We start from the raw sequence: 13,726 nt of genomic DNA, 5'->3' as shown, positions 1-13,726 counted from the left end.
CCCCCTCGCCCCCCCGCCGGGCGGCGGGATGGTACGGCCCGCGGCCGTTAGGGACCGTCGCGCAAGAGCCGTTGGGGTCGGGAGGCGGAGCGGTGGGCGGGGCTGCGGCGGCGTGATGTCATCGCCGGGCGTCACGCGGCAGCGGCCGTGCGCCGGGTCGCTCCTGACGTCACGCACCAGCGAGCGGCGCCACGCGCGGCACGTGCCGCCAGTGGCCGACGGCACGCCGCGGTGCAATAGCATCGCCTGACGTCACGCTCCGGCAAGTGACGCCACGGGCTGCGCATGACGTCACCAGGCGTCACGCGTCACTTGCTAGCAAGCGACGCCGCAGGCCAAGCCGGGCGTTGCGTGGGATCCCGCGCCGTGCCTGGCGTTGCACGCTGCCCGCGCGATGTCACGATGCGAGCGTGACGGGGGTGACGTCACCCGTGACGCCGTGTGTGACGTCACCCCCGCCACGACGCTAGCAGTGTTGTCCCACGAGGCCACGGGTGGGGATGCAGGTAGACCCCAGCGGCTGCCACCCCACGTGTCCCGCGTCCCCCCCAGCACCCTGTGCCACCCTGCTGCCTGCTGCTGCCCCAGCGGGTGCTGGGGGGGCTGCGGCGTGTCCCGCAACGCCTGCGTGGCGTGGGTGGGTGTCCTGTGGGTGGGTGTCCCACAGGTGGCATCGCATGGGTGGGTGTCCCATGGGTGGCATGGTGTGGGTGGGTGTCCCACGGGTGGCATTGCATGCAGGAGTGTCCCATGGGTGACATGGTATGGGTGGGCATCCCACAGGTGGCATCGCGTGGGTGGGTGTCCCACAGGTGGCATCGCATGGGTGGGTGTCCCACGGGTGACATGGTATGGGTGGGCATCCCACAGGTGGCATCGCATGGGTGGGTGTCCCATGGGTGGCATGGTGTGGGTGAGTGTCCCATGGGTGCCATGGTATGGGTGGGTGTCCCATGGGTGACATGGTATGGGTGAGTGTCCCATGGGTCGCATCGCATGGGTGGGTGTCCCATGGGTGCCATGGTGTGGGTGGGTGTCCCATGGGTGGCATGGTGTGGGTGGGTGTCCCATGGGTGGCATCGCATGGGTGGGTGTCCCATGGGTGGCATGGTATGGGTGGGTGTCCCATGGGTGCCATGGTGTGGGTGGGTGTCCCATGGGTGGCATGGTGTGGGTGGGTGTCCCATGGGTGGCATGGCTGAACCATGTGTCCCCTGGGTCCCCCTCCAGGTCACCACAGCCCATTTCCCCGTGGCCCCCTCCCACGCCGCCAGCAGCCCCAGGGACCCCCCGTGGGACCCCCCCACTGTCCCCAGGCCACCCACTGTGTGCGGAGGGGACCCGCTCCAGGCCCCATATCCCCACCCACCTGCACCCGTGGGTGCCCCCCGGGGCGCTGAGGGACGCCGCAGGACACGGGTTCAAGAGACGTTTAATGACCCTCGAGGGTCCCAAAGCAGCGGGACGAAGCTGGGGGGGGGGTCCCCACCGCTGGCCCCCCCCGGGGTCCCTTCCCCGGCACAGGGGTGGCCGCGGGGGCTCGGGCTGGGGAAGAAATTAAGCACCCCCAGAGCTGCACATTGGGGTGGGGGCAGAAAAGGGGTGGGGGGGGGGGCCTGGCACCCTTTTGCCCCCCCCCAACCCCCTGGGGGGGGGTTTCAAGCAGCAGCGATGGGGGGCAAAGCGGGGGGGGGGGGGGCCGGTGCCGTGCTACCGGCTAGCACCAAGTGCCCTGCGGGACCAGAGAGCTGGGGGGGGTGACCCCCATCGTGCCCCCCCTCCCCCAGGGCGACGCTCCTGCCTATACCGGCACGGCGGCGGGCACAGGGTTGGGGGGGGGGTGTCAGCGGGCGACCCCCCCACTCCAGGATCCGTCACTGCTTGCCGGGGGGCCGCCGGTGGGGGGCCACGATGCGGTAAGGGGGCTTGTTGCTGCCGCCCCGCTTGCTGCGGGGGGGTCCGGGTGCCACCGTGCCGGGGGGGGCCGCTGCCTGAGCCGGGCTCTGGTTCTGCGGGGAGGAAAGGAGAGAGGTGTCAGGCGGTGGGAGGATGCCGGACACTGCCCCCCCCCAAAAAAAAGTCACCCTGCCATGGGTGCTGGGGGGGGGGGGGCTGCCCCACAGAAATGGGGTTCATTGCTCCCCCAGCCATGCGACAGTGTTGAGCCCCACGGCTCCGGCTGTCCCCCGGGACCCCCATGCTGGGAGAGGCACACTTGGACTGGGGGGGGGGACACACACAGGAGGACCCCCCCCGGCTGGCACCCCTGCCTGGCACCCCCGGCCGGCACCCCGAGAGCCAGGGTCCCCCCTGCAGGAAAGCAGAGCTGGAAAATGGAGGCGGGGGGGAGTGGGGCAGAAGGAGGGTGGGGGGCACCCGCAGCCCCCCCAGCTGGGCACCCTGGCACAGTGGGGGCCGGGCACTGGGGTCTCCCTTGGGCCAAGAGGGTCTCCATGGTCGTCTCTCTCTCAATCCAAGAGGGTTTCCATGGTCTGGTCACCCTTGGCCCTGGGGGGCTCCAGGGGCTCCCTTGAACCTTGGGGGGCTCCAGGGGCTCCCTTGGTCCAAGAGGGTCTCCATGGGTCTCCCTTGGTTTGAGAGGGTCTCCATGGTCATCTCTCTCTCAATCCAAGAGAACCTCCATGGTCTCCCTTGAACCTTGGGGGGCTCCAGGATTTCCCTTGGTTTGAGAGGGTCTCCATGGTCGTCTCTCAATCCAAGAGAACCTCCATGGTCTCCCTTGAACCTTGGGGAGCTCCAGGATTTCCCTTGGTTTGAGAGGGTCTCCATGGTCATCTCTGTCTCAATCCAAGAGGGTCTCCATGGTCTTCCTTGGCCCAAGAGGGTCTCCATGGTCATCTCTCTCAACCCAAGAGAACCTCCATGGTCTCCCTTGAACCTTGGGGGGCTCCAGGGGCTCCCTTGGTCCAAGAGGGTCTCCATGCGTCTCCCTTGGTTTGAGAGGGGCTCCATGGTCTCCCTTGAACCTTGGGCGGCTCCAGGATTTCCCTTGGTCCAAGAGGGTCTCCATGGTCATCTCTCTCAATCCAAGAGAACCTCCATGGTCTCCCTTGAACCTTGGGGGGCTCCAGGGGCTCCCTTGGTCCAAGAGGGTCTCCATGGTCATCTCTCTCTCAATCCAAGAGGGTCTCCCTGGTCTTCCTTGGCCCAAGAGGGTCTCCACGGTCACCTCTCTCAATCCAAGAGAACCTCCATGGTCTCCCTTGAACCCTGGGGGTGCTCCAGGGACCTGCTCCCAGGGGCTCCAGCCCCCCGTGCTCCATGCCCGCTCCCGGGGGTTGGGGTGGGGGGGCCGCGGCGCGCCCAGCTCATGCGGGGTGGGGAGGAGGGAAGGCGGCGCGGTTACCTGGCCAGATGATGGCTTCCAGCAAGGTGACCCTTCTAGCCAGGACCTCCAGCCGGGCCTGCTGCCGCAGGAGGGTTTGGAAGCTACTGGCCTGGGGGAGAGTGAGAGAGCAGAGCAGAGCGCGCGTTCGCCGCCACGGCGGGGACGGCACGGGCGGCACGGCATGGCACGGGCGGCGTAGCGCGGCGTGGGTGGCGTGGCGTGGGTGGCATAGCGTGGGTGCAGCCCTGGCGGGCAGGGGGTGCCGGTGCGATGGTGGGGGGGGGGGGGTGCCAGGTCTCCCAGGAGGGTGCTCCTCCCGCTTTCAGAGGGGTGCCGGGGGCTCCCGTGGTGGCCCCAGGGGGATGCGAGGGGCTCCCCCATCCCTGTGGGGCCGGGGGGGGGCCGGGGGTCCCTTGCGCTGACCCGCAGCTGCCTCGATGTCCCCACCGGTGCCCTGATGGGGACACGGCTGTCCCCTGCCCGGGCAAGTCCCAGTGGGGTGCTCCCTCTGCCCCCCCCCCCCCCCCAGCACATCGAGCCCCTGGACACATGGGGGGGACACATCCCCAACCTGCCCGGGGGGCCACCGGCTTGTCCCCAAGACGGAGACTGTCACGGGTGTCCCTGCCCGAGGTGGGCACCCCGGGCAGTGCCCGGTGGGGGGGGGTTTCTGGGGTGCCCCCAGCCATGGGTGCAGGCAGGGGGGGCCCCGGTGACCCTCGCCCTGTGAGCGGTCCCCAGTGCTGGCCGTGATGCCGCAGTGTGGGTGGCGACGTCATGCACGGCTGAATGACATCACGCACGGCTGATGACATCACACCGCAGCCGGGGCGAGGCCGACACCCTGCCCCCCCGGTGCCCAGGCGGCGGAGGGGAGGGGGTGCCGAAGGACCCCTCCCCGCAGCTCCATGACGTCAGCGAGCCGAGGGCCACCGTGACGTCATGGGGGCCTGGTGACCTGCCAGCGGGGATGGGGGCCACCCCATGGAGCGGGGGCCACCCCGGGGGTCCCCGTCCCCTCCCGCGGCCCAGGCCGGCCCCCCCCCTACTCACCGTAGAGCCCAATCATTGTTTCCAAGATTAAAACCCTTTCCGCTAAAATCTTCAGCGCCTCGCGGAGCTGGTGCAAACCCTCCCCCTGGGGAGAAGAGAGGGACGGGGGTGAGGGGGGGGCCGGACCCCCACATGGCCCCAGGCCACCTCCCCTGGGAGGGGGGGGGGGGCATGGAGGGGACACGGGTACCCCCCCACTTCTCGGCACACCCCGACTCACTACAAGACGGGGGGAAGGAATGGGGGTACCCCTCGGGGGGGGGGGGCACCAGCCCCCAGCCCTACCCCTGGGGGGGGGTCTGAGCCCACCCTGTGCCCCCAGCACAGCTCTGTGCCCTCCTGTATTGGGGGGTCCTGGGGGGGCTGGCTCTGTGCCCCAGCACCCTGCCCAGGCACAGAGGGGCTGTGCTGATGGTGTGACCCCCCCCCCCACGGGAGGGGGCAGCATGCAGGGGTGGTACCCCCTTCCCCCAGTATTTGGGGGGGGGGGAAACAAGCACAGCCAGGGATCCGTGTGCCATCACCGGGGTCCCAGGGGTGAGGGCACAGCTGGGGACTCCCCGGCCATCGACGGGGTCCTGGGGATGGGACAAGGGCACTGGGCACAGCTGGGACCCCCCCCCATGCCACCATTGGGGTCCCAGGGATGAGACGTGGGGCACTGGGCACCGCTGGAGACCCCCCCCCATGCCACTCTTGGGGTCCCAGGGATGAGGCGTGGGGTACTGGGCACTGCTGGGGACCCCCATGCCATCATTGGGGTCCCAGGGACAAGCCATAGGAGAGAGCAGGGTGCCCCCCCCCAAGCCCATCACTGTCCCCCCCAGCACCCACGGGTGGCCAACCCCTGTCAGTAGACATGTCCCCACTCCTGTCCCCAGTGCCACCGGCCACTCACCCAAGTGCCCTTCTCGCCCGGCTCGCCCCTGGGGCCCGGCTCGCCCTGAAACACAGAAAGGAGACGGCCTGGCAGGGGGGGGCATGGGGGGCTGCGGCCCGGGGGGGCCCGACCCAGCAACGTACCTGTGCCCCGTCCTGTCCACGGCTGCCTGGGTGGCCCTGGGGACCCTGGGGAGGGGGGGAAAGAGCCCGTCAGCACTTGGGGAGCACGGCCGGAGCCCCCCACCGTGGGAGATGCTGGCAGACACCCCCCCCCCCCCCAGGCTGAGACCTCCCCAACTCGTGTCACAGCGCTGGGCTGGCAGGGACTCACCCTGTCTCCCTTCTCCCCGGGGGGGCCGGCAGCTCCGGGTGCCCCGGCTTTACCCTGTGCAAGGACAAGGTGGGTGTCATGAGCTGGGGGGGGGGGGGGGGGGGGCAGGGCTCAGCCCACCCCGTGCCCCCCGCCCCGGCGCTCCCAGCACTTACGTCAGGTCCTGGGGGGCCGGGTGGCCCGATGGGACCCGGGGGGCCGGGGGGACCTGCAAGGAGAGGGGGCTCAGCTCAGCTCAGCCCTGGTAGGGTGCCCCGCACCGGGGCACCCCCAAAGTGCCAAGGTGGGGGCGTAGGGAAGGGGGGGACACGCTCACCCATCGGCCCCATGGGTCCGGGGGGTCCGGTGGGACCCACGATGCCCCCGACGGCTTCGGTGAAGGTGTTGGAGAGAAGCGGGTCCCCTGAGGGAGAGCATGGGTGGTGGGCAGGGGCCAGACCCCCCCCGGGGGCTCCCAGCACCATCCAGCCGGGCAGGATCCGGCCACGCTACCCCCAGCCTGGGCGATGCTCCCACCCCAGACCCCATAGCCCACTCCCCGTGGCCGGGCTGCCCCTCCAGCCCCATCACTGGGGCAGGGATGCTCTGCCACGCTACAGCCCCCCCCCCAACCCCGACCCCCATCCTTGGGGTCAGCCAGGGGAGGGGACCCCCCCCACCCCAGACCCTCCTTACTGGGCTCGGCTATACGGGGTATCGCTGGCCCCACAGGGGCAGGGGGTCCCGGGGGGCCAGGGGGCCCGGGTAACCCCTTCTCTCCGGGGAGCCCCCTGGCTCCATCCCGGCCGGGTGGTCCTGGGGGGCCAGGGGGACCTGCAGGGAGGAAGAAGAGGGTGAAGGTTGGGGGGTGCCTGTTAAAGTCCCGATGCCTGAAGCTGTGCGGCGCCGGAGCCCTTCCGAGCCCCAAAATCACTGCACGGACACCCCCCCCCCCCCAAATCTGCCTGCCAGGAAGGGGATGCTCAGCCAGAGCCAGGCACTGGGATGGGACCCCCCCCCCCCCGTCAGGGCACCCCATCACCCCTTACCTGGTGGTCCCATCGGACCCTTCACCCCAGGAATGCCGGATGGTCCCCGTCCTCCTGCGTCTCCCTTGGGGCCGGAGGGGCCGGGGGGGCCCCGCGAGCCGGATCTCCCTGCAGCCAAACAACACCCTCAGGGGAGCACCCTGGGGACCCCCCACCCATGCCCAGTCCCCACCAGCACGCTCCAGCACGGCTCCCCGCTGCAACCCCGGTGCGGGTGGGGAGAGCATCGGTCCGGGGGGGGGGCACCCCAAGGGCAGCAGCCCCACGCCGGTGCCCTCACCCTGCCCCAAACCAGAAGCGCTTGGGGGGTGGGGGGGTCAAAGCTCTTCAACCCCCCCCCAGAGCTGGCGTGGTCCCCACGTGTGGCTCAGTGTCACCACCATTCCCTGGGGACAGCTGGGGTGGGACTGGGACCACCCCACAGCCCATTCCTCCAGGGTAAAGGGCTCCAAGAGGGGGTCCCCCCAGGTGTGTCCCCCCCCCAATATTGACAACACCCAGGCGTTTCGCAGGACGTGGCATTGCCACCGCCGGTGCCGTGGGATGTGGGTGGCTGGGGGGCAGCTGCCTGCGCTGCCTGCCTTACCGTCATCTCCGGGGCTCCCGCGGGCAGCCGGGGACCCCCAGAGCTGCCCGGTCTCCGGCCCCCTGCCCGGGTTGCTGCCTTTGGGTGCCGGGGAGGTGGGGGGTTCAGCCACCGACAGCCGGGCCACCTGGCAACGAGATGGGAGAGTCGGGTGCCGCAGCAGGGGGGGACCACAAGGTGACCCCCCCCAAGGGCTCCTGCACCCCTCGAGGGGTGGCACGGTGAGCCAGGGAGGTGGCCGGACCCTCGGCCGGTGGCACAGCGTGGGGCTCACCTGCGCCTCGAGCGTGGCGAGCCGGGCTGTCAGCTCCCCAACACGGCTGCAGTTCAGGCACCCTGCGGGCGGAAAGCGGGGGGCACGGGCCGTTGGGTGGGGGGCACCCACCCCTCTTCGCCCATGCCAATGCAGCTGGCTTGGGGAGGGACCCACCTGAGAAAGCCGTGGGGCGCAGGGAGGGCCGGCGTGGGGCGGTGCTGGGGCGTCCGGCGTCCCGCAGGGCGAGGAAGGCGTGAGCCTCTGCCGAGAGAAGGGGGGGTCAGGAAGGGAGCACCCCCCCCATCCCAGTGCATCACCTCTGGTGGGGGACCCCCCAAGGGCCACAGGGCTGGGAAAGCCTGCTGTCCCTCACCCCAAAATGTGTGTGTGGGGGGGGGCTTGCAGGGGCTCCTGCTGCTTCTGCCCCATCCTCGCTCCGGGTGAGCCTCGGAGCCCCAAACCCACCCGTGGTCCCAGGGCAGATCCCCCCAAACCCACCCACGGCTCCAAGCCAGATCCCCCTTGAACCCATGCGCGATCAGCCAGATCCCCCCAAATCCCACCCATAACCCCGAGTCAGACCCCCCCCCCCAAACCCACCCACAGTCCTGAACAAGATGACCCCAAACCCACCCATGACCACACGCCGGATCCCCTCCAACCCACCCCATAACTCTCAGCCAGTCCCCCCCAAACCTACCCATGACCACACTAGACCCCCCAACCCACCCCATAACCCTCAGCCAGACCCCCCCAAACCCATGCACAACCACCCACCAGATACTCCAAACTCACGCCCAAGCCAGTCCCCCCCAACCCCGCCACGGTCCTCAACCCCATCACCCCAAACACCCCCACGGCCCCCAGCCAGTCCCGTGTCCCCCCTCCCAGCGAGACGCCCCCCCAGCCCCAGCTCGGGGGGATGCCCTTGGAGGAGGGCCACATTCCTGGGGACACTGCCCACATCCATGACCCGTTGTGGGGTCCCAGCCCTCCCCCCCGTCCCCATCCCCACCGAGGGACCCTGGGGACAGCAGCTTGGGGCCACCCGGCGTGGCAGGAAAGGGGTGTCCGGAGCAGAGCTGGCGGCATCGTGCCCCCCTTCTCCCCCCCACTGCCACCCCACCCCGGCATGGCCACCGCCATGCTGCAGGGGACAGCCAGCGCCGCCCTAAGCGGGCCCAGATGTGGGGCACCCGGCCAAGCACGCATAGAGCAGGAGGAGGAGGAGGAGGAGGAAGAGCCCCCCTGCCTCCCCCAGGGCTGCTGCCACCCAGCTGGCTCCCCCCATGCCCCGCAGAGCTGAGGCTGGGCTGGGGTACGGGGGGGAGAGGGAGGGAGGAGGATGGGGGTGACGATGGGGACAAAGAAACACACACACACACACCCCCCCCCCCACCCCCGAGTCGGCAGCGCCCGTGCCACCACGCATGGCACAGCCTTGCACCCATTCATCCACCCGCGCGCAGGCAGCTGCCCACCCACCGTCCGGCCGCACACGGGGACGGCGGGCAGGCAGGCGGGCAGTCATCCCCTCGTGGGCACAGCCACGCGCCCACCCACCCAGGAATGTCCATCCGTCCGTCTAACCATCCACACCCCATCCATCTATCGACTTTTCCAGTTAGCCACCCCCAGGCAAAGCCAGCCAAGCTTCCATCTGCCCACCCACTCCCGCATCTACCCGTCCAGCCCAACGTAGGGCCGTCCACCCGCCTGTCCACCCACCCGCCCACCCGTAGGAATCTCTTTCCATCTATCCACGCGCCCACTCAGCTGCCTATCCATCCATGCACACACAGGGACATCCATCCACGTAGCGACACCGGAACCTCCAGCCAACCATCTACCCACTTATCCATTCATCCATCCATGGACACAGCCAGCCAGTCATCTACCCACAGGAACATCTATCCGTCCACCCACCCACGGGAACATCCATCCATTCATCCATCCACTCAACCATGGGAACATCCATCCATCCACCCATTCGCCCACATGGAAGAACATCCATCCATCCCTCTATCCATCCACGGAGGAACATCCATCCCTCTATCCCTCCATCCATCCCTCCATCCACCCACACAGAGGAACATCCATCCCTCCATCCATCCCTCCATCCATCCATCCACCCACCCACCCACAGAGGAACATGCCCCTATCCATCCCTCTATCCCTCTATCCATCCCTCCATCCACCCACAGAGAGGAACAGCCATCCCTCCCACCCACACGTGGGTCCACCTCTCCATCCAGCCCTCCCCACCCCGCCGCACCCTGCCCATCCCCAGCAGCGATGCCGATGGCCGGGGGGCCACAGCCCAGGCACAGCCCCTGGGTGACACCACCCCACGCCCAGCGCCGAGGCAGGATGAGACCCCCTTCCCACGGCCGGTGCCGGTTCTCACCTTCCTCGCAGTTGGCCCCGGCGTGCCCGGGGCAGCACCTCCACTCCAGCGCCGTGAGCGTCTTGTAGGTCACCCTGTAGATGGGCCGGACGACGGTGCGGTAGCTGCTGGCACAGAGCAGGGCAGCGCTTTCAGACCCATCCCGGGTCCGAAACCCCGGGGTGACGGAGCACCCCAGGGTGCTGGGGCGGGATGCCGGGTCCCCGCTCCCGAGGGACCCCGGTGGCACCGCTCACCTGCCCCCGCTGCAGGCCAGGGGCCAGCGGCAGCCCTGGAAGACCCTCTGGAGGAAGGTGCCATTCTGGACGTGGCACGACACCGTCCGTGTCACCGTGTAGGAGCACCAGTTGCTGGAAGGGAAACCGCCGGTGCCATCAGCCCTTCCCCGGGGGACACGCTGGGGCTGGCAGAGGCGGCGGTGCCACCCGGGCTACGTCGTGTCCCCATCCCGTCCCAGGGGGTCCTGCCCCCTAAATTGCCCTGGGAGATGCCCACCCTCAGCTTTCGGGGTGCCCATGGGGGACCCTCCCATGCGGGGGCTGCCCTGGCACGCTGGGCTTGGGGGGGAGAGCTGAGGCCCCGCATTCCTGCTGCATTCCCGGCCCGGCACGGCGCTGGCGCCGACAGGCCTGGAGCGGGGCCCAGAGCCCCCCCCTGCGCCCCCGGCCCACCCCACACAAAGGCTCCTTTCTTCGGGCGCCTGCCTGCCCCACGCCGGCTCCTTCATGCCAGGCTCTGCCCACCCTGCCTGCCCCGGTCATGCCACCCCCCTCCCCAGCCTCAGTTTCCCCCTGCGGGGGGGGACAAACACCAGTGCCACAACGCTGCGTCCCCATCCCCGCAGCAAGCAGGACTCGCTGTACCCTCGGCGGCTTCAAACTCCGAGGCTGTGCAATTTGGGTCAAAACCCAAGCTTTTTGGGACCGCCGCGGCGTCGCACAGCCCCTCCAAGCAGGGAGGCGGTGGCGGCGGGGACGAGTGGGCGCCACGGGGGGACAATTGTCTGGGAGATGCCGGGGGGGCGTGGGGGGGCACAGCAGGGTGGCACAGGGCTTTCCGGCTGGGCAGCGTCCCAGGCAGGCTCCGTGCCAGGGCCACGAAAGCGCCGAGCCCGCCGGGGCTGTCTCCACGCTTCTGCTGCCGCCCCGCGATGCCAAAGCGGGGTCCCGGGGGACGGTGGCATCTCCGGCCTCCCTATCCAGGGTGACAGCCCCCGGCATCATCCGCCCTGGGTGGGCACCCAGCTCCCAGGGGGGATGCTCCTCGCGCCCGCGGGGTTGGCACGGGTGCTGCGTCGGGATGCGGCCGTGCCGTCTCGGGGTGAGGATGCAGCAGCGGTGCCAGCCCCAGCTGCGGCGGGCGCCCGCGGGGATGGGGATGGGGATGGGTCCCGGCCCGTTTCGCTTCCCGCCTGGCAAAGGGAGGACGTGGGGGAATGCCCTCCCGGGGAGCCGGGCAGGAGCTGGCGGGCATCGGCGTGCGAGAGCTCGCATGGCCTGGCACGACCCGGCCCACCCGCTGCTGGGCCGACACTCATGCACCGAGCGGGCCCGGGCTCTGCTGCCGGGGCATGCACGCACCTGGGGCAAAGCCCACGTCGGGGTTGGCTCCGAATCCCACCCCGCTTCCCAAAACCAGCCTCTCGGCTTCGTGCCCCACCCTGCTTGGGCATGGGGGACCCCCAGGGATGCGTTAGCCCGGCGAAAGGGATAGGGTGGGGGCTCGCGGGTCCCCTGATGCCAACAGCAGGGTGGCGGGAGCCGGGTTGTGGGCTGGGGGGATCTGGTGGGGGGGGGACACGACACGGCAGGGTGGTGCCAAGGCGCCGGGGGCTTCCTGGGCTTGGCCGGGAGGGAAGGGGAAATGAGGCAGCTTCTGCCCGTCGCCTCGCCGACCCGAGCGGAACCGGGAGGTCCCGGCAATCCGGTGCCGGAGACACGGCCAGAGCCAAAGATTTCCTGTAAACAACCCCCCCGGCACCCCCGCCTGCTGGGATGGGATCGTGGGGACAGGGACCACAGCCCCCTGAACTGGGCAGTGGGCTGCCTCGGCCCCCACCACCTTCCGGGGACGAGCGGGACCCTGGGGCCAGAGCCACTCACCCCACACCAGTCCCAGCGTGCCCAGGCAGCCCCAGCAGTCCCAGTATGCCCAGGCAGCCCCAGTAGCCCCAGCAGTCCCAGTATGCCCAGGCAGCCCCAGCAGTCCCAGTATGCCCAGGCAGCACCAGTAGCCCCAGCAGTCCCAGTATGCCCAGGCAGCCCCAGCAGTCCCAGTATGCCCAGGCAGCCCCAGTATGCCCAGGCAGCCCCAGTAGCCCCAGCATGTCCCAGCACCTTGCTAGCCCTGGTAGCTCTGATAACCCCAGCAGGGATGCTAGACCCAGCAAGTCCTGCTGTCCCCAGTAACCCCCACCCCCAGTAAGCCCAGCTAGCCCCACTATCCCCCGGTAAACCCCAGCCCCAGCAGCCCCCAGCAGCCCCCCAGCCCAGCCAGCCCCATCAGCACAGACCAAGCAGCCCCCGGCCAGCCGTCCCCAGCAGCCTTTGCCCCCCGGTACCCGCAGCCCCCCGGTGCCCAGAGCCCCCCGGTACCCGCATCCCCGTCTCCCCGATGCCACCCACGCTCCCTTCCCGGTACCCCCCGTGCCCTGACCCACCCCCCCCCCTCGGTGCCCTTGCTCCATCACCGTGGTGCTTCCCCCCCCGGTGCCCCCCCCCCGGTGCCGGTACCTGCGGGCGGCGGGCTGCGGCACGGCCGGGCTCCAGGAACCGGCGACGGGCGGCAACAGCAGGCAGCAGAGGCACAGGCAGAGCCCCAGGGGTACAGGCAGGGGCAGGCAGCGGCGGCAGGGCCCCCGGCCACGGCCCGCCATGCCGCTCCGCTGGGCTCGGTGTGGGGCCGCGCTGCCCGGGCACCGGCACCGGCACCGGCACCGAGCGGGGCGGCGGGAGGGGGAGGGGACGAGGAGGAGGAGGAGGGATGAAGGAGGAGGAGTGGAAGAGGAGGAGGAGGAGGAGGAGGAGGAGGGACCCCAAGCCCCCCCCCCGCCTTCCGCCCCGCCGGCCCGGGGGTCCCGCTGGCGGCTGGGACACGGTGGTGGGGGGGTGTACGATGCGGGGGGCTGGTCCCAGATGCGGGATCCCGGTCCCCGTGTGAGCGAGCGTGTGCCGGGTGGGAGGCCCTCCGCCTCCCTCTGCGTGGGTACACACGCGTGTGTGCGTCCCTGTGTGTGTGCGCGGGTCCACACGCATGCGTGTGCACGGGTGCGCACATCTGCGTGCTTCTGTGTCTGCATGGGTACACACGCGTGTGTGCTTCTGTGTCTGCATGGGTACACACGCGTGTGTGCATGGGTTAGCACGTCTGCGTGCTTCTGTGTCTGCATGGGTACACACGCGTGTGTGCATGGGTTAGCACGTCTGCGTGCTTCTGTGTCTGCATGGGTACACACGCGTGTGTGCATGGGTTAGCACGTCTGCGTGCTTCTGTGTCTGCATGGGTACACACGCGTGTGTGCTTCTGTGTCTGCATGGGTACACACACGTGTGTGCTTCTGCGTGTGCATGGGTTCACATATCTGTGTGCTTCTGTGTCTGCTTGGGTACACATGCGTGTGTGCATCTGTGTGAGCGTCCGTACACACGCGTGTGTGCACGGGTTCGCATATCTGTGTGCTTCTGTGTGTGCATGGGGACACATGCGTGTATGCATCTGTGTGTGCATGGCTACACACGTGTGTGTGCTTCTGTGTGTGCATGGCTACACACACGTGTTGTGTGCTTCTGTGTGTGCATGGCTACACACACGTGTATGCTTCTGTGTGTGGATCTG

At 69.5% G+C, this 13,726-nt stretch overlaps 1 protein-coding gene across 4 annotated transcripts; it reads right to left on the bottom strand.

Moving 5' to 3' along the window:
- Positions 1 to 1,415: 1,415 nt before the first annotated feature.
- EMID1 (EMI domain containing 1) lies at positions 1,416 to 13,126 on the bottom strand. 4 transcript variants are annotated; one of them, XR_008236789.1, is made up of 16 exons: positions 12,625 to 13,123; positions 10,129 to 10,242; positions 9,893 to 9,999; positions 7,660 to 7,746; positions 7,504 to 7,565; positions 7,230 to 7,356; positions 6,644 to 6,751; positions 6,291 to 6,428; positions 5,932 to 6,018; positions 5,771 to 5,823; positions 5,616 to 5,669; positions 5,426 to 5,470; positions 5,301 to 5,345; positions 4,403 to 4,487; positions 3,368 to 3,458; positions 1,914 to 2,009 (listed from the first exon to the last, which is right to left on the bottom strand). XR_008236789.1 is itself a non-coding variant. In XM_052798122.1 (15 exons), the coding sequence occupies exons 1-15, from the start codon at positions 12,765 to 12,767 to the stop codon at positions 1,711 to 1,713; spliced, it is 1,554 nt and encodes a 517-aa protein (XP_052654082.1). In that variant the 5' UTR covers positions 12,768 to 13,126; the 3' UTR covers positions 1,416 to 1,710. The 4 variants fall into 4 exon arrangements, 3 of the variants coding, with proteins under 3 accessions (XP_052654082.1, XP_052654083.1, XP_052654084.1); XM_052798122.1 differs by lacking the exon at positions 3,368 to 3,458 and having other exon boundaries at positions 1,416 to 2,009; positions 12,625 to 13,126; XM_052798123.1 differs by lacking the exon at positions 3,368 to 3,458 and having other exon boundaries at positions 1,416 to 2,009; positions 9,893 to 9,996; positions 12,625 to 13,126.
- Positions 13,127 to 13,726: the final 600 nt, after the last annotated feature.

This window comes from Harpia harpyja, chromosome 9 (assembly GCF_026419915.1).
Source record: "Harpia harpyja isolate bHarHar1 chromosome 9, bHarHar1 primary haplotype, whole genome shotgun sequence".
NCBI classification, from domain to species: Eukaryota; Metazoa; Chordata; class Aves; order Accipitriformes; family Accipitridae; genus Harpia; species Harpia harpyja.
The sequence above is the reverse complement of the archived record's forward strand: the minus strand, read 5'-3'. Positions and strand labels throughout refer to the sequence as shown.